The following is a 20863-nucleotide window of genomic DNA, read 5'->3' as shown; positions in this document are numbered from 1 at the left end:
AGAACTTAAGCTTCAGTGGAAATGGAACATGTGAACATCAATACACATAATTAAATGATCATTTTTACAAGAGGACCAGTGTCTGTCAAGTTTTGGCTCAATACTCCATAGATAATGTACAGTATTGTACTTAAAAAATAAATTTTCGAGAAGAATTAGCTGTTGATCCCTGTCCCAATTTTAGAAGGTGGCAAAATTCTTACAGACCATGTTTTGGATACTCTCAAACCTCTCAAATTAAAACCTGCTAGCCCATCAAATGTGGCTGAAAATCGACTACGTCAGATACCTCATACATACAGTATAGTTTATGTGTAACTATAGCCAAGCAGTGCAGGACCACTAAATGGCATGATTGAAGAATCAAAATGTAGTATTGCATGAAGCCAAAAAAAAGAAATAAATGCTAAGATGCATGGTTTAACTGCCAGTATTAGGATAAACTTAAAGCAGATGATGAATCAACTTAAAATTTACAAGTAGTGATAGCTGACAGTAGTGTTGTGTTCACTGCTTTACATTTTGAGGCACTGGTGCAATCACTTGCTTTTAAAGTACTTCCTAATCTTTCTGTTGAGTGAACTTGAGCATGTCAAGGTTGCTCTATATACATGCTTTACAGACATAGATAACATTAATAAAGAGAATATTAAACTATCAATAAAGAGGAAAATGTCTAGTTTCAAATGAAGCTATTCAAATGGAAAACAAATATTCTCAGGTCATGCAATTCATATGAAACATGCAGGCACATCAGTGTCCCTGATTTTAAACCAAAAATAAATAAAGCGATAGTTTATCCATAAGTTCTCACGCATTCACAATCATTTCTTTTGCCATTGAGCTGTGAAAAGCTTTATGTGTGTGCTTAAGCCTCTACTAGGGAATGTAGGCAATTATTGTGATCATTATTATGATGTAAATGTTTGATTAGTCAACTAATGGCTTAAAATGGACAACTACTAATCAGAAAAACTTTAGTGGAAGGCAGCCCTAGTAATAAACATGCCGTAAACACGTGAAACATCAAATCCCAGACAGGAAACGGATGCCTGTTTTAGGATGTAGTTCTAGCAAAAGATAATGTTCCTTTGCAATGTTCCTGTTGTTATGTCCAGTAGACAGCATCAGCTGTTGCTGCATGGCCATTGCATCCGGTAGACAAAACTCCTGAGTCCTGAAAAATTGTTTCCTGATCGCATGCATCTGAAGTGTACACTCAGAAAGCTAACTGACAGACAGCATGTGTCTTCTATCTATCTATCTATCTATCTATCTATCTATCTATCTATCTATCTATCTATCTATCTATCTATCTATCTATCTATCTATCTATCTATCTATCTATCTATCTATCTATCTATCTATCTATCTATCTATCTATCTATCTATCTATCTATCTATGGTATATATACAGTCTTTTTATTATTGATGTTCTGTATATATGTAAGGCACGTATATAGAGTAACTTTGACATACATTTGAAGTCAGAATTATTAGCCCCCCTGAATTATTAGCCCCCGTTTATTTTATTCCCCAATTTCTGTTTAATGGAGAGAAGATTTTTTTCCAACACATTTCTAAACATAATAGTTTTAATAACTCATTTCTGATAGCTGATTTATTTTATCTTTGCCATGATGACAGTATATAATATTTTACTAGATATTTTTCAAGACATTTCTATACAGCTTAAAGCGACATTTAAAGGCTTAACTAGGTTAATTAGGTTAACTAGGCAGGTTAGGGTAATTAGGCAAGTCATTGTATAATGATGGTTTGTTCTGCAGACAATCGAAAAAATATATAGCGTAAAAGGGCTAATAATTTTGTCCTTAAAATGGTGTTTAAAAAAATAAAAACTGCTTTTATTCTAGCGAAATAAAACAAAAAAGACTTTTTCCAGAAGAAAAAAAAAAATCAGACATACTGTGATAAGTGTTAATCATCATTTGGGAAATATTTAAAAAAGAAAAACAAATTCAAAGGGGGGCTAATAATTCTGACTTCAACTGTATATACATTTACCTCAACAGACACACAACATCATAAGACGTTAATATTAGGTTAGATTTAGGACGTGATGCCAGGTGACCAAAATTCATTGTCTAGCCAGTGTCTAAGTGACAATGTTTTTTTGACACCCGATAATGACGTTGATTTTTGGTTTGAATTTAGGTTGTGTTGGAAAGTGAACACAATCCAACATCTTAAACCATAAGATGTCATATTGATGTCAAATACTGACATTTATTTGTCAGGTATGGCAACCAAAATACAACATCTGACAGACATCATAGTGGTAAATTACACACAACGTCAAGCAGTAACATCATTAGACATTGATATTTGGTCGATTTTCATTTCCAAACAAAATGCAATGTCCCCGTGATGTTGGGGTGCAATGTCAATCTAATGTCATGTTGACCTCCTGTGCCTGCTGGGAAGGCTTGTAATTTTCTTTAGTAGTTTGATCATAAAAATGGCATAGACAATATCTGGCACTAACTGAAACCTGCACATGCACGTGTGGCATGCTTGCTTTTAATACATTTGTAAAGTTTTCAGACAAACTTCTTTCACATTACTATTCTGGGATATCAGTTTTGGAATTTTGAGAAAATAATGATTGAATCAATGTTGAAATAAGGCTGTAGCATAACAAAATGTGAATCGCTGTAAATACTTTCTGAATGCACTGTACTTGGCTAGGAGGAGAAGCAAAATCACTTTTTAGAAAACAGAAACTGTAGTTATTGGTTTGGTTGAGCCTGATTAAGATTTTCTTTGAAGATGTGCAGTTATAAACAAAGTATGAAAACTGTGATAGAGCATTTGAGATGTTCTAGCATTATTTGTTTATCTTGCTTACTCTCTCTTTTTTTTTTCTGTCATTTATGGTCTGCAGGGTCGGCAGTCTCAGGGTCGTGCACGAGCCACAGTTACCCCTCTGCCCTCTATTGCTTTAAAGATGCCTCGCCCTTCACTAACCCTCCACCACTCCCGACCCTGTGCCCCTGCTGCCTTTTTCCAGGACAGTTATGAGGAGGAAGATTCTCTTAGGATCCAGTAAGGAGAAAGAAAGAGAAGAAACCTTTCACTGTGTGGGGAAACACAGCACATTGACACTGACTGTTGTGCACAAGAAATTCAGAGCAGTCGTTTCTAAACTGCTACAGACTGTTTCCATGCATGCACATGACTGAATATGCTATTATATACATTGCATGCACAGACAAATAAGTTTCAAGTTATTCATAGTTGGTTTGCTATTGAAATGACACTGTATTGTGTAAGAGGAACAGTGATGGATTTAACTTCTGTGCATCCCTTCTTCTCTTATGTTCAAAAATGTAACACACATGTTAAACAAAGAAACATACAAAAACGAAACAAACCTACAAAAACAGTGACTACTGATTTCTCATTAGAAAAAAAAATGTTTCAGTAAGTCCTGAAATAAAATATGAAAGTTATTTCTTATTCCTCATTTGTGATTTTATATATTGTTTAAATGGTGCAATAGCACATCTCTATGTATAACAACCCAGATTAAGTTACCTCAGTACATATTTAAATACAAACGTCAGCGGCTTTGACCGATACTGCAAATTTAGCACAAATGTTTGCAATTAAACTAGCATGATTTCACTCTTAAACTAACCGGCATGCTGTACAGCTCAACAAAGGATGCACTGGGAAAAACTGTAGTTGTGAGGTTTAAAGACTAAACCACAGACTTTTTAAATGACAATAAGAAAGGCTGTTTAAAGAGAGCAAACTGCCTTCTCAGTGTAAATGCTGTGGCTAGAAGTCTCTGTGGAGGGTTGAGGAGGAAGAAGGCCAGAGTAGAGGAAAAGTAGAGTCATTGTCTTCCTTTATGGAATCGTCCAGTACAGCCACAAGGGAGACACACTGTACTCAGCTGAACAGGAATTCGAGGCCTTCGATGAGTTACAGAGAGCGAAGTGAAGGGAAAAGAAAGAAGCGGTCACTCTGTGTGGCCTCATGACCTTGAGGAACAAGGTTCAGCTTTGGAGGCACTGGTTAAAATTTGTGAGAGCTGAGCAACATGGTTCTGAAAGCAGACTGATGTCAGAGCTGAAATATTACTCAATGGGGCCTCTCTTACTAGTATTGCCTCATTAAGCTTTCTGCCATTCCACCCACCTGGTACCGCCTACGTCTCGTCTTTATGACGTCATGGTGAGATTTCATTTGTGTAAACAGCACAAAAAGCAGACTTGGAGAGAGGATTTTGCATTCTCCCATATTTTCAGATTGTATGTTCACAATCTCCAAACTCCATCTTGTTCAGTAGTTAAAAAAAGAGAGTATATAATTGTTTTTCAAACTACATTTGCCTCTACTTGCTAACGTTTTAAGTGTGAGACGTTTGGGCCAAGATCAAGTTCAGCTTTTTACAACGTTGTTGAAAATACAAATCATTAAACAATTCACTTTAAACTATTAAATGAAGTAGTTCTCTAACAGGTTACAAAAGTTGTTCTGTACTGTTTCAAAGTTTTGTAATTATTTATATTTTTCCAATTTTGTACTATTTTCAGTATTGTATTCTTTGTAAAGCTATACATTACATAATAATAAAAACGAATCTTTATGAACAATGTGTTGTTTACATTAGCATTTTGCTATATATAGCAGATTATTATTACTTTGATAAATGTTTTTAATTGATTTGGTACACTTTACTTGAATGGAGTGTTTTATGCAAGCTAATGACCCTTTCAAGAGCTCACACTTAGCTGATGATTAATTTTACAGCTTGTTTGGCATGCTGTCCCGGGAGAGAGCCCTGAGCTTATAAGATCCTCAAGCCTGGGGCTCCCTCCCGTTGCAAGGCGAGAGGGGAGTTTGAGCTCAGGCAGATCTCAAGAACTCCCCTGCTGTAGCAGCTAATGAACAGATAGTGATTGCTCTTAGGAGATAACTAATTACTAGGAGCATGTCTATAGTGCTGATTTGGATTAGTCAATTAACTTTAAGTTGCGTGTTGCGTGTTTTGAGAATGTGTAAACTCTGCACAGAAACGTCGGCTGGCTTGGTAAGGACTTGAACCAGAGACGTTCTTGCTGTGAGGTAACAGTGCTAACCACTGGACCACCTTGCCACCCATCTAGGAAAGGAGGAGTAGAGGTGGAAGGGGAGATTTTTCAAAATGAAGATGACTGTGATATGGAACCTTGGGTATTTATAGTGGCTTAGGAATCGTCTAATTGGTGATTCATAAATTGGATAATGCGGGACCAGCCGCAAGCAATCATGAGCACGTAATCCTCTCGAAATTAGTTTATAAATAAACTTCACTGAGTGTCATTTACTCAGTTAAGTCATTTTAAATTCAAAGAAGCCACTGTTTGACATGTATTTGTTTTGAAAAACTTGCCATTACAATGAAAACAAAACTTCATAAATCTGATTGTCATGATGCAATTTGGTACAGGAAACATTTCTCAGTCAAAGTGTCATTAGTATTTAATGAGGTTTTAATGCAATTCATTTTAATTCAATTTGTTTCAGTAGTGAACATGAAGAAAAATACTACGAATGTCATGATGCCATTATAATTGTCTTGAATATTTTTTTGGATCACTTTTTTCAGTGGAACAAAACAACTTTGTCATTCAAACTCCTCAGTAAACTCCTTAGTGTCATTATCATTAAATGAGGTTTTAATGCCAAATTCAATTTGTATCACTAGTCGACATCAAGAACAATATGATGTCATTATGACTTTTTCTGATCAGTTTTTTTCAGTGGAACAAAATGGATTTGTCAGAAAAATTTCACAGTAAAAGTATTTAATGAGTTTTTAATGACATATTCAATTTGTAACATTTGTCGACGTCATGTTTATGACAAGTTGTCATGACTAAGACATCTCAAACAGTCACCTTTGCATTTAAAATGACAACTGAACAAATGACACTAGGCCAGTTGTTATTAGCATGCAAAAAATCTCCTTGTCAAGTCATGATTATAAAAGTTTCATAACAGTGCCCCTCCACACAAAGTGTTACCATTATTGATTATTGATTTATGTTTTGTTTTTACTCTTTTAATAGTAATACTAAAAACATGCCAGGGTCTATGTCTATGTCTAAAACAAGTATATGCCAGGGTACTGGAGATGAGGATCCAGGAGGAACAATGCGGATTTCGTCCAGGCCGTGGCACACTGGACCAGCTCTATACCCTCACCAGGGTGCTCAAGGGTTCATGGGAGTATGCCCAACCAGTCCACTTGTGTTTAGGTTCAGGGACCACAGGATCTAATCTCTGTTATTCGCAGACGATGTTGTTCTGTTGGCTTCATCGAACATAGACCTTCACCATGCTCTGGTGTGCGTTGCTCCACCAGGCCATGGTGCTCCACCAGAAAAAGGTGGTTTGCCATCTCCAGGTTGGAGGAAAGGCCTTACCCCAGGTGGAGAAGTTCAAGTATCTTGGGAGTTTGTTCATGATTGAGGGAAGAATGGAATGTGAAATTGACAGGCGGATTGGTACAGCAGCAGTAATGCGGTCGATGTACCGGTCCGCTGTTGTAAAGAAGGAACTGAGCCCAAAGACAAAGCTCTCGGTTTACCAGTCAATCTACATTCCTACTCTCACCTATAGTCATAAGCTGTGGGTCATGACCGAAAGGACAAGATGACTAAAAACATGATACTTAACATGAAAACAAACACCACACTGTATGGGTTTTTTTTATCTGCTAAAATGTTACTCTTGGGATTTTTTACGCCAATGTTCATATTTTTCAATATGATCATAAACAAATATATTTGAATGTTTCCAATAATACACACACTTGCTGATTAATATAGAAATCACTGACGTACACTTTACAGTACAGTGCAGATTTTATTTCAAACTGTGAAATGGTTTTGAATTCATTTTGTTTGAAAGATTTAACAGATTTTTTAGTAACAAACACACTTCCCATCATTTGCTTCACACTTCAGAGAACAACAGCTCAGTTCTGTTTTCTGTTTGGTTATACAAGCATCAAGTGGCCAATGGAATGACAACATAAATGGAACATCCAAAAAAACAGGAACTAGTACAGCATGAGAAGTGGATCCAAACTGAGCCAGTGTGCACCGTTTTTATCCACAGAATGCCAAAATGGAAACCTCTTTAACACACATGTACTATTTAAAGCATTAGTGGTAACGTGGGTCCTTAAATAGAAAGCATCTGCATGCAGTAGAATGACCCAAGTTCACATCAAAAATGTCTTGTCTCAAATATTTACTCAGTTGATGTTTTAATTATATCCATCAACAAGTCATTCAAAAGACTTACTGCAAAATTAATAAATGATAAGACAAAAGAGGAGTTTCCAGTCCACTTCCTTTTTAATAACTCTTTGCAAAGGTTTACCATTTTATGATGGTAGAATGTTTTAGTTTAGTTTTTTCTTAGGCAAGACCTTCGACCAAATTAATGCATTCTTTCTAGATGAATGACTCAAGTTACTGCTTTTCTGCTTAAGAGCACTAAATGTTGAAAAAAATATAACAGAATGTGATGAATAGATCAGATGTTGGCAGTCCACTTAAAAAAAAAAATCAGTGGAAGAAAAGACTGGAGAGAGGACAAAAGGAAATGAGTGAGAGTGCGAACGAGAAAGAAAACAGGACAGAGAACAGTCTGTTCCTTCACACACTGCCAGGCAGACACATACTCAGCCAACATTTAACTCCCATCTGATGTAAGGCCACTGTTTTAAACAGATGCTTAATATTCACTTTGCATCAGGATTATCCCTCACATGTCAGATGCTTTTCAGGTCTAGCAAAGACTGGATATAAAAAGTCTAATGTATTTAGGGTGATTTCACTTATACTAGCAATATAAGCAAGGATAACAAGTATGTTTTGCAACTGTATATTTTAATTATCATTATGTTAAACAACAGCACAGCTGCTGATTCATTCACATACATATAAAACACACGCACAGAGCAGTAGTTTAGTATACATTTACTACAATCTCCTTGTACGTGCAATAATTGACCTTTTTCTCGGCACTTCAACCTTTAAACTGGATCTGTCAGATAATGTTCATTCAACAACATTCAAAACTGCTCAAGCAAGAGACCCGAGTGTTTCAACAAGTGCTTCAAAATCTCTTCTGATATGCAAGGCGAAGACGCAGATTTACAAACTAGGCCTGCTTTGTCTAAGAAGTGCAAACTCCAGCACAATCCCTTTTGGAGAGTTCAAAAACTATAATCTTAGCTCTCACTCATTTTGACAGTCAGTGTCAATCCCTTTTTAACCATGAGATGCATGTCCTTCATCCATGGCTATCTAAGGGCTAAAGCAAAGCAGACCAGGCTGCCTAAATGTCAAATGTCACCTAAGTTGTCATAGATGATGTCTGGAGACTGCATGGTAGGATGCCACACAATTGACGGTGGTCGATGTCTAGATACTTTACTGTAAACCTCCATGTTGTTTCCTGCACCAGCATCTCTTCTACCAGCTTCCATGTTATTGTATCTGTTGCTACTGTTATTGTTGTTCAGGTTAGCACTGCCTTTAAACTGAGGCAGTGGTGGGGGCTCTTTTTTGCCCAGTGATACTTTGCCTGGTTTGGGTGCTGTGACAGGTTTTGGGCCTTTTGATCTGGCCATTGGCAATGGCTGTTGGGCCATCTCTTGAAATTGAGACTCCTCCATTGCCCTGTTTCTCCAGGAATGCGCTTCCAAACGTGCTTCGTCATAAAGCGTGATGACAGGCTGTGAAGATCCAGCTCGTCCCTCTGGTTCATCATAGATGTGTTCTGTTGGACCACCATCTGCTGGGTGCCTACTCCGCCCTTCGAGTCCCAATGCCATCGTTTTCTGCATCAGGTCCAGACTGATCTGATCGTAGATGTCTGAGTAGAATGGCTCAGGCTTTATGCTTTGGTTGTGGCTTCCCCCCTCCTCACCAGCCGGTCTAATGCGTGAGTTCGGAAGGGGCATGACTTTGATACTGTCCACCGGGTCCGAGTACAAACAGTCTCCTAGACTTGGTGGTGCACGCACTGAGTCAGCAGGCTCTGAATACAGACTGGCTTGCTCATCTAACTGATTTTTGGAGCCACGAGGCATGGGGGATCGTGGTGGGGTTCCACCAACTGGGGGTGGTGGCTCTGGAAGGCTTCGGCCCTTCAAATTTTTCCCATCATTCTCCTTACGACCAAAGACACCATCTGCGGACCCAGGCTTGCTTCCACCAGAATCTCCATCTGGTTCACGACTGTTTGCTTCTGAGATAGCAGCATGAATTTGCTGGAGAGCTGGGCAGTCAGAGTCTAACGATGGACAGCTTTGGTGTCGTTCTTCAGCTTGGGCTTTCTGCTCACGAATGGATTCCTCAACAATGTGGAATATATCGTTTCCCTGTTTTGTCTCAAAGGTAAAGTTCCCTGGGCCAGATTCACAGCGTCGCCCGGCTTCAAAGGAGAACATAACCTGCAGAACATTTGAGAAATGTGACAATGTGCTTCTGACGTTTCTTGAATTTTCTTACACAACATAAATAAAATCAAATCTGGTTTTATGGCTTAAAGGGACAATTCACGCCAAAAAAAAGGTTTACTCACCCTTTGCTTGTTTCATACATTTTAGTTTCTTCTTTTAAACACAAAAGATTTTGAAAAATGTTGGAAACCTGTTACCATTGACTTGTAAAGTATTTGTTTTTCCTATTTTTGAAGTCTTCTTTTAAATGTTAATTTTTGGGTGAAATATCCCTTTATTTGTGAATCACATCAAATAGTATATTTATATTTGAATAATAAAAAACCATCCTGCCCAATGTTGTTAATTACAAATAACTGTGGCTCAGTGGTTAGCACTGATGCCTCACAGCAAGAAGGTCACTGGTTTGAGTCCTGGCTGGGTCAGTTGGCGTATCTGTGTGGAGTTTGCATGTTTTCCCCCTGTTCATGTGGGTTTCCTCTGTGTGCACCGGTTTCCCCTGTTTTTTTAATGGAAAACACATGAATTCAATAAACTAAATTGGCTGTAGTGTATGAGTGTGTGTGTGTGAATGAGAGTGTATTGGTGTTTCCCAGTACTGGGTTGCGGCTAAAAGGGCATCCGCTGAATAAAACATATGCAGGTATAGTTGACGGTTCATTTTGCTATAGCCTCTGAAATAGAGACTAAGCCGAAGAAAAATGAATGAATGAATGTTTATATTAAAGGCTATGAAAAGAAATATAGTGAGTGTGGCCATGCAGGTTAACATTGTTGGAAACATAAAAAAGGGTTCAGATCACATGATATTCTAACATTGTAACAATACAGACAAAACAAAAATCAAAAACTATGCAAGAACTTTAAGCAGAATTACAACAGTTATTTTTATAGACCAATATACAGTTGAAGTCAGAATTATTAGCCCCTTGTTTTTTTCCCCCAATTTCTGTTTAACAGAGAGATTTTTTTAACACATTTTTAAACATAATAGTTTCAATAACTCATTTCTAATAACTGATTTATTTTATCTTTGCCATGATGATAGTAAATAAAATTTGACTAGATATTTTTCAAGACATTTCTATACAGCTAAAAGCGACATTTAAAGGCTTAACTAGGTTCATTGGATTAACTAAGCAGGATAGGGTAATTAGGCAAGTTAGGGTTAGGTTAAATTCTTAAAGGGGATAATAATTTTGACCTTAATATTGTTTTTTTTTTTTTTTTTTTTTTTAACTGCTTTTATTCTAGCCAAAATAAAACAAATCAGACTTTCTCCAGAAGAAAAAATATGATCAGACATACTGTGAAAATTTCCTTGCTCTGTTAAACATCATTTGGGAAATTAAAAAAGAAAAAAATCATAGGGGGGCTAATAATTCTGACTTAAACTGTATATATATTCAGAATTGTTGATTGTTATGTTATTGTGCTCGTAGACCCCTCATAACGAAATCAAAAATATGACTTTTTTTATGAATGTGTAACATTTACAGATGGATAATAAACCTGTGAAATGTAAGGTGAATAAAACACATTCAAAAGTACAAGCAGTCTATCAGTCAGCAGAAAACTACACAATAACTATATCTAATGAATTATTCAACACTATATGGACCCAGGACACTGGGCTTAACAATGATTTCAAACCATCATGACCTGTATTCAGCAGTCATTCACTGCATTAGCTCTGCCTTCCGCCTACTCATAAGGGAGAGAGGAAGGCCAGCTTCCTGCACCAAAGCAGTTTCTATAGTAATGACAGGAAACAACAGTTCCTGCTTTACAAGTCATCTGTAGTATGAGGTCAGCTGTCTTCAACAATGAAGAGTTAATGCAAACAGCCATTCAATTATTTTAGACACTAAAAAAATGCTAATGTGTGGATGTTTTAAGAGCTCTGTATATAAATTGTGTAATGAATGTTGGAGATATCCTATTATGCTCCTACAGAAGAGATTCAGTTCCACTTAATGGCATGCACTTAATTTTCTTAGCACTCCACACTGACTTCATGTTGGTTTGAAATCTAATATGTTTAAACGTAGGGCATCTTAAAATCTGACAATAAAACTCACTCGGTCTCTTCCATAGCGACGGAGAAGCTTGTAGGGCCATACAAGTAAATCCTTTTTAGTCTTGTGATCCTTCAAGATAAGGTTATCCATGTTAGCCCTGAGCCAGTAGTTACCAGATAGACCACAGCGCTCTGATGCTTCAGTCCTTTGAACACTCACCAAAAATTCCTTAACTGCAAAATGGAAGAGATTCAAGTTAGGAGTGTGTGTATATGATTTCTTTTTTTTTTTAGTTTAGTTTAGATTTAATCACAAGTCCGATACAGTGCTGGGTGGTAAATGATTACATGTATTCTGGAAATATGTAAGATTTAAAGTTGATTAATGGTAAAATACTATGTGTTCATCGGGTCTTGTGACATTCACTATTTATGGATTCTAAAAACCCCGGAAGGCTATGAAATGTCTCTTTCATCTTTATGAATGTCTGTTCATGTAATGCAGGGGTCTCAAACTCAAATTGGCAGGGGGCTATATCAGTGACTGACAATTCATAGAAGGGCCGCTTTACATTCTAGTACATGAAAAAAAGTGGAAACCTGATGTAATTGATGCACTCAGATATTCCCCAGAGTATATGTAGTCATATGTTTCTTGTTGTGCATATTGAAGGGGTAGTAATTGCTATGAAAAAACTACAATTTAATAATAGGCATAATAATAATGATAATGATTATGTCTCAATTAATTGTTGCTTAACCAAAAATTGAACTGATACAGTAAGACAGCAAAAACTAGTTTGGGTAACTTAAGTGACTTTAGTGGCAACTGTTCTTCTCAATATCCTTCTTTTTTTTGTAAAACTACATAAAAGAGGGGGAAAGTATGTATATATTCACATTAACTTTAACATGTTCAATTCAGTCAGCAGTAAAACTTCACTAATGCACATTTTTTTATACAAATCTTAATATGCATATAAGTAAAATGCATTCGATTTGAATCGAATATATCAAAATGATCATATTTACACCACCAGCATAACGTGTAAGCCATGAAGAGGTGTTTTTACAACAAAATACAGATGGTATAAAACTAATTATAATCTAATGACCCTTGAATATTTACAAAAATAGAGCTTTAGTAAAAGTAGAGCACTTACGAACATATATTTAAACGTTTAAATTAGTCGCAGAAATAATCTGCATGTGTGTTACTCTCAACAGCACGCTAAGAAAAACCGAAAGTAACCTGAATATATAGTACAGTACTTTAAATGTCCAGTGGGTGGAGGGTCAAAACCAACAAGTGGCTATATGCGACTGCACATCAATGATAGTGATTCGAAAATATATATTTTGGTGGACCAAATCTTGTTATATTTTGACGTCAGTTGCGGGCCGAAGAGAGGAGGAGGGAGGGCTGCAAACGGCCCATGGGCCGGCAGTTTGAGACCCCTGATGTGATGTATGAATATAGTTTGTAAAAAGTGAATTTGTAAGTAATTAAAAAGCACATTTGCACAGTTTACTGAGGATTGTGAATGTTGAAGAACAGTGAATGCTGGTGGTCTCGTTAGACTGGTAAACAAGTCAAATATTCAATCAACTTTGTGTGTTCAAGTGTTTTATTTTGATTCAAATAAACTTTGCAATTACACTTCTAACATGTATCAAACCTACGGAATAAACAAGTTCAATCAAAAAGTGATGTAAAAGTAGTCAGATGTAGTCAGATTAAGTAAAATGTGTTGTATTAATTATTTCACTACAATTTCCATTCTGTCATTCCCAGTGATGGGTTGCAGCTAGAAGGGCATTCGCTGCGTATAACATATGCTTGATAAGTTGGGCGAAAAAAAAAATGAATGAATGAATTTTCATTCTGTCATTTGTAATGGACTACAATAACTTGGTAATCTACCCAGCACTGGTCATGTATTTTCTACATGGAGCAATGACAAAAAATAAATACAAATGTACTCTTATATACGGTACACTCTTTATACATACCCATAAGCCCCTTTCACACATACAGACCTTTACAGAAAATTACTGGCAATTTTCTGGAAAGGTCTGTATGTGTGAACAGGCCCTTTTTGAAAATACCGGTAAATTTGTTCCGGTAATTTTCCGGAAAGAGAAGTTGTAACATTACCGGTAATTTGTCGGAATGCTGCGCTGTGTGAATGCAAAAGGAAGATTGCCGGAAAGAGCGCATTCACATTTAGAACAGGCTGGCATGAAACACCTACTTTAGCCAATCAGAACATTCAAAATGCAAATACGTCTGCGCGGTTTATGAAAATAAAAGCCTTTGAATATTCTTCCAGAGACATTTAGCTGCTAGATGTTAGTCAGATAAGGTTTCTATGTTCCTTCTTAATGCCAACTGTGGAAAAAATTGTCACTAAAATGCTTATGATAAGCCGTTGTTTGTTTACCTTCAAGCTCTGATGTGTGTGCACGTGAAGCAGCCAGTGAGCGCCAGCACACACACACACATCATGTACATCTTGACATGCGAAAGTGTCCATATGTTTTTATCAAAGTTGTTCACAATACTTATCCATCCACAGAGTTTGCAATGTAGTCAAATGTTTACAAATACAAGCGCAGACGTTTAGAGGTCATTTCTGGTTAATGATGTCACCATTTACCGGTATTTTGAAATGGATGTGTGAATGGTCTTTTCCAGAAAAATTCTGTAATGTCCTCGCCTGTGTGAACAGCGCTTTTTTGAATTTACCGGTAAAGTCGTTCCAGCCATTTTCCAGATATTTACCGGTATCACTGTGTGAAAGGGGCTATTTGTTCATACAGTAGCAGCTTTTACAGTATCATGATTAGGGCTGCATGATATTAGAAAAATCTAACATTGCCATATTTTTCTATTCTACGATATACATTTAGATAGGAATACAATTTCACTAGATTTGTTGAATAACTATTTGGAAAGAATTTATAATTTTAGATCGATTGGGATGATTCTGTAGGGGAGTGCATATGCATAAAATATAAAAAACCACAAGCCCAGATAAATTCCATACAGAAAAAGATACCAATTAAATTAACAGCGTTTTATTATTTTCAGAGGAGTCGATCTGTATTCAGGTATATAGTAATTGAATAACCAAATGTAAAATAATACCTCATAGAGTTCGTTTGATAAACAACTCAATGAAATGAACTGTTACTAATTTGTCAAAGTTACAAACGGTACAATTTCTTATGCTTGAATGCTTTTAAAACCCTCACACAGTCACAGGCCTCAAAAAACACTTGCGAAATGCTAAATTATAATCCAAACTCAACATTGTGTATACCTGCGATATGCCTGTTGTGAATGATCACATTATGCATAAACGATACATTATGCAGCCGTAATCATAATGTTAACATTAATACACATCAAACACATTTTTACTACAAAAATTCCATCATCTTTCCAGGACTTTCAAGTCAATTTTCATGGCCTAAAGTTTCATTTAACGTCTATATATACTTGGTAAATCATAAGAAACGTTTAAATTTATTACAGCATATCATAAAACACGCAATAGTTTCAATTTATTTTTATATCTATGTAGTATGTAAAATAGACTATGCAGCACTAATAATGTGAGAGCATGTTTTTGGCCAAGAAAAGAAGTAAAAACAACTAATCTCTATTCCAATATACAGACATTTGTCAAACATTTTTTTACCTACTCCTATTATAAAGCAGGGATCACACTACACTTTTCGCTCCATAGACTTCCATTCATAGGTATGTGGCAGACCAGAAACGCAAGCACGTGTTTCGCATGTCACTGCATTCGAAAGTTCAAGCTTGGTTAATCCTTACCTGCGAAATCACATCAGGTGATTGTGTGAGACCAATAGAAGACCATTTAAAATAAGAAATTTTAAATATGGAGCAATCGCTCACTTTTATTAATGTCTAATCATATTGTTTAACCCCGCCCCTTTTCACAGCGCTGTACAACAGAAATTTGCAAGCACAAGCTTTAGTGTTAAACCAGCTTAAGTCGCTTTGGACAAAAATGTCTGCTAAATGATTAAATGTAAATGTAATTTCAATGACTTTTCCAAAACCTTGTGGGTTTTTCTGTTTTTCCAAAACTTTTCCAGGCCTGGAAAATGCCATTACAAAATTCCATGACTTTTCCACCCTGTATACATTTTTAAACATTATTTTGTCATACAGTATTCCTGCATGATATGGAGGAACATTAATCTGTGTGTTTTTGTACAATTTATAATGATTCTGTGTATTGGCATGACTAAGAGAATAAGATATGCAGCATCTGAGTAAAACTGAAAGTTCTTTTTTTAAATTTCAGGACATTGACCAACACTGGACTTTTTAAAAATCACATAGGACAAATGAATAATACAGTATAAAAAGTACATCAAGGATGTTTTTTTATTTCATGAGTTCTGTATGTGCTATTGCTCTACTAAGTTCACTAGATATGATTTCGCTTAACAGAGAAAGCAGGCCACAAGTGACTGACCTACTTTCCTCTGCCTCTTTAAATGTTCCAATGCAAACTGATAACATATATATAAAAAGCATTTCTCTAATCAATGTTCGTTGTCTTGAGTATCTCTAGATTGGCTTTCAACTAAACACTGAAGCCCACATTCCTACACTAGCAAAAACCTACATAAAGGAGAGTTGAGTCAGTATGCCAAGACTGTATCATTGCGAGCCTTTTAAATGTTACTTCCTACACTCTTTGAGGAAGTCAGTTCTACCCATAGTAAAAACAGAAGTGATCACAAGCTATTTCCCTAGAAACACTGGAGAATCATGGAGAATCAAGAGTCAGTACTTAAAAGTTACTCCTTGACTGTTTACCTTGCATAACACTGCAAGCCATGAATGGGCTGGGGTGTGCCTGAAATTCTGCCTTGCTGTCTGTCTTGTTAGCCCTTTCCATCTTTCACTTGTTGACTATTTAAATGAAATGAGTTTGACATGACCAACACATTCAAGAGCTCTAATATTTCAGGCTTAGCAACTAATGTCAGAGTAAAATTTGCATACAGCTCATTTGCATAAAACAAAACATTCCTCTGATCTCAGAGCAGTTTTGGTGGTCTAGATGACACTTTAACTTATATGTAGCAACAAAAAGTCTTTGACAAATTTACAGTGGAGGTGATGTCATGTGTCTCCTTTTTTAGAAACTCTTTGCACATTATGTAAATACACATTTGGAGCTGTATAGCTGAAATAGAAAAAAAAAGAAAAACTAAATGCTAGCTGACATGGTTCATAGCGGAGTATTGTAAATTCATACTGTGCCACACTGTTGCTTCTTACCTTCTTCCCTGGAGTAATAAATGAGATTTTCTGCCATTTGAAGCTCCTGCTGTCCATTTGAGTCAGAACTACCAAGTGAACCACTTCCTCCCTTGGAGCAATAAAGACAGACAGAGAATAAGGCAGAAAAATTTAAAAGAGACACTTTATTTTGATGAATTTAAGTTACATTGCCAACTTCTACATCTACATCTACATGCCAACAATTCTCATTAGATTATAAGTAGACTGTTAGGGTTAGTGTAAGTTAGTGTAAGTGTCCTCGCAAAGTTTCTTATAGTCAGTTTAATATCTGTTGAAGGAGCAGTATCCACAGATATTAAGCAGACAGTCTACTAATACTCAAATTGACCATCAAAATAACGTTTTACCGATTGTTAGCCCAATTTACACCAAATTTGGCTCAGACCATGCTGCCAAAATTTTCCAGCTGCTCTGTAGCTTGTTGCCTTGCTTGTTTATGATGTGGCGCTGGGCTGCTTGGCCCTGATAATTGCTGCTTGCAGCTATATTTGTATTTTTATTCATCTCAAACAGTCACAGTATGGGATGACAGTTCAGTTCATGCACTCCCACGATGAATACAGTCAGTTCAGAAGTGCGGCCACTGGAGTTAGAAAAGACCACAGCAGTCCAACAACTTAGCAGGCATTCACAAAGAATGCGTCTTTGCATCTGAAAACTTGAGATGCAGTGCTCAGAAGTGGTTCCGCCATGTTGCTGTTGTCATGTTAACTTGGTATACAGAAGCTCACAACACTTGCCCTGTCTTCAAGTTCTTCTGATTGGTCCACTGCTGTGTAACTGACATTAATAAGCACTGCTGTGTAAAAGGTGGAACTGTTTTATGATGCTAATGCATGTCTGTCAAACACATGGAAAAACAATAGAAAGATAAGATTTTGTCTCATCTCATGCTCAAGCAAGTCAGTCCTTTCTCTACACATGTGAGAGGCTGAACAGTTGTTGTCAACTGCACCAGCTGTTATGAATGACCCTCCAGTCAGTGCTAGCATTTGCATTAAAAGAGATTTTGGTTTTGAAGCTTACTGAATTTATGCACAATTTCTGTTTTTAGGAGAGGGTTGGGCTCAGCCATTGAAAGTTGAATAGGCAGTGTAATTATAAAAGTTTATCTTTCATTATTCTGTTTAGAGTTAGTAGGGGGAGTGTTTTTAATAGAGAGAAGAGGGTTTCTACAGGTGTTTTTTTTTTACAAGTGTTAGGAGACAATAATGATCAGGGCAATGGTGTGTCACAGCACACAGTTAATCAAAGACTTCTGCATAATAGCCAAAAACCTGATGACTCAGCGGGATCCTCATGGTAACTGTATACCATTGCCAACAATTCATGAAATGGGCCAAAGATCATCAGTATTGGATCAATGATGATTGAAAAAAGTAACCTGGTCTGATGAACCAAGATTCCTAGTGCATCACGCTATTGGCTTGAAGCAACAAAAGCTGCACCTGGATGGACGATACAGGCAGCCGCTGCTTTTTTATTCTGTGCCCATTGTTTTCTTGGGATATATTAAGCCCCTGTAACACAGTTCAAAACTCACATATAAAGGGAAGGAGGGGGAACTGAAGAACTCTCAGCAAGCTTTAGTAATAAAATAAGCACCAAATAAAGTGGAAGCCACTCATGAACGACTGGTACTCTCTCGTCTTTCACTGTCATCACTCCTTTTAGCCTTCTGGAGCCCCTTCCTGGAAACTCAAGACCAGTGTGGCTGTGGCACACAGGTGACCCTCATTAACACTTGTCCCAGCAGCCTTACAACTGATTCACATGTGGCGTCAGAGCATCAACTCCTTCCAATCACTTCGAATGGGTGACGTCAAGCATTGCCGAACTGAATTGTGGATTCGTCTGCACCACGTTGGCAACCTTGCTTGCTGCAGAAGTTGGAAACTTTAAGTGCCAACGCAAGAGTCAGCCAATCACATTGCTTTGTGCAAATAATCCAGCTCAGACAGTACCCAATCGTGGTCTAATTTAATTTGCTGATGCTGCTATGATGATTGTGTCATGCTTCAGACATGCCTTTCACCAAGCTCTGACGATGATGCCCTGTGTAAATGTACCGTAAAGCTGCGGTCACACTGGGCTTTTCCTCCCATTCCATTACTTCCATTCATACGCACGTGAATGAACTCTGACCTGCGAAATCGCATCACTTGACTGCGTGAGACCAATCGAGGATCAAAACATGACCTCTCTGGACAGAAATTTAAAACATGGAGCAATCGCTCGCTTTTTTAATGTCTAATCATCTTGTTTAATCCCGCCCCTTTTCGCAGCGCAGTACGACAATTTCGCACACACAAAGCCCGGTGTGACCGCAGCTTTACTCCACTCCCAAGGATCTATACCCCACTCCACTCGTCACAGCCTTGTTATCTCAACAGCACAATCCCTGACAGCTCTCAGGTGTCTGAATATTGCTGCAGACCAAGTGTACCCATTCGTAGCAAGAGGAAAACACACCATGTAAGGAAAATGTAGATAAATTTCTGTTAATGCCATGACCCCAAATTTCACATGACATGAACCCAAATGAACTTGCGTATGTTTATCTTTATATCTTTTGAACTGAATGGGCTTCAATCAAAATTTGGAAATGGGCTACAATCAAAATTTTTCCTCTGAATCCTTGGCTCAAGTCGATTCAAACCCTATGATGTAATTTTCCATCATGAAAATTTTTTCGATATCTTGAATTTTTTGTAAAACTTGTTTGAACAAACTTGTCCTAGTCTGTTTGTCTGAGTTTTACTCAAATTAAATTACATGATCTAAAGACCATGCTTGCTGACAAAAAGTTATGGAATTCAAGTTGATTAGACAAACCATTTTTGTTTAACTTACAAACAAATTTAAAGTAGAGCTTGCGAAAATTTACTTAATGTGTTATCTCCGTAACACATTGATGTATTCACTCCAAACTTGGTGTGTGTCATCACAACCATGGTCTGAAGTTAGCTGCAGCGTTTCAACACACTGCCCCTTAGTGGTCCAGAGATACAAAAAATGGCTTTTTTTGCTTATAAACTTCTCAACCATTGGTCCACAATTCATAAAACTGGTCTCTTTACATCCGGCAAGTCAAATGATGTCTGATTTTCCCAGTTCAGCCATTTTGGGCGTCCGTCATTTTGAATTTTGTCAAAAAATTGCTATATTTTATGAACGCATTAGCGAATTGTTACGAAAGACAGTATGTGTCTTCAGGACTGTGCCCTGAAGGTGCTCAAAAAGTTTCTTCACAGCGCTACCTTTTGGTCAAATGTAACAATATTTCTAAAAATGCTAATAACCTCTGACTAATTTTGCATATTGTTATGAAACTTGTCTAGATACATTCCTTGGGTGGTCCTGAGAATATTGATACCAATTATTCCTTAATTAACTGAACTGCTTTTTTAACTGAACTGCCAAGGATCTATGCCCCAACCCACTCGTCACAGCCCTCAGCTCCCTCAGCCTGACAGCTCTCAGGTGTCTGAATATTGTTGCAGGCCAAGTGTACCCATTGATGGGAAGAGGAAAACACACCATGTAAGGAAAATGTAGATAAATTACTGTTAATGCCATGACCCCAAATTTCACATGACATGAACCCAACTGAATTCTGAAACTAGGTTTACAACTTTCACCATGATTCTACAATGTATGGGAAATGGAAATCCTGATGTTGACATTATAGTACCAGATATCACAGACTTATTGCCACTTGAGTAAATCAATGCCTTGCCTCTTTCATTATGTCTGGTTATTAGGTAAATGATAGAGTGTTATGTCTGACTGGTGTATACAATAAAACGATTAGCAAACACTATTATGATGCATACTTGGAATTAGAATATTGCAAAAACGCATAAATGGGAAAAAAATATGTGAAAAAAAATGTGTTCACAGAAACCGGACGGTAGCTTCGATGCGTTTGTTTGGAGTTCGCTGCGTTTGTTTGGAGTTTAGATTCGCAATTTACATTTTTATC

At 37.1% G+C, this 20863-nt stretch overlaps 2 protein-coding genes across 3 annotated transcripts in view; one reads left to right on the top strand and one right to left on the bottom strand.

The window, feature by feature from the left end:
- Nucleotides 1–3406, top strand: part of m1ap (meiosis 1 associated protein) — a 95522-nt gene extending 92116 nt beyond the window's left edge. The window contains exon 10 of the mRNA XM_056462227.1: nt 2909–3406. Within this exon, the coding sequence (XP_056318202.1) occupies nt 2909–3073 (165 nt within the window). The 3' untranslated portion in view covers nt 3074–3406. The remainder of the gene's footprint in view (nt 1–2908) is intronic.
- A 4496-nt stretch (nt 3407–7902) lies between these two features.
- The window catches only part of dok1b (docking protein 1b), a 46759-nt gene continuing 33798 nt past the window's right edge, over nt 7903–20863 (bottom strand). For both annotated transcript variants that reach the window (XM_056462223.1, XM_056462224.1), the window contains 3 exons: nt 16855–16945; nt 11581–11753; nt 7903–9490 (listed from right to left, as the gene is read on the bottom strand). In XM_056462223.1, coding sequence (XP_056318198.1) covers nt 8378–9490; nt 11581–11753; nt 16855–16945 — 1377 coding nt within the window. In that variant the 3' untranslated portion in view covers nt 7903–8377. The remainder of the gene's footprint in view (nt 9491–11580; nt 11754–16854; nt 16946–20863) is intronic.

The sequence above is a fragment of the Danio aesculapii genome, chromosome 7 (genome assembly GCF_903798145.1).
Source record: "Danio aesculapii chromosome 7, fDanAes4.1, whole genome shotgun sequence".
Lineage (NCBI taxonomy): Eukaryota > Metazoa > Chordata > Actinopteri > Cypriniformes > Danionidae > Danio > Danio aesculapii.
The sequence above is the reverse complement of the archived record's forward strand: the minus strand, read 5'-3'. Positions and strand labels throughout refer to the sequence as shown.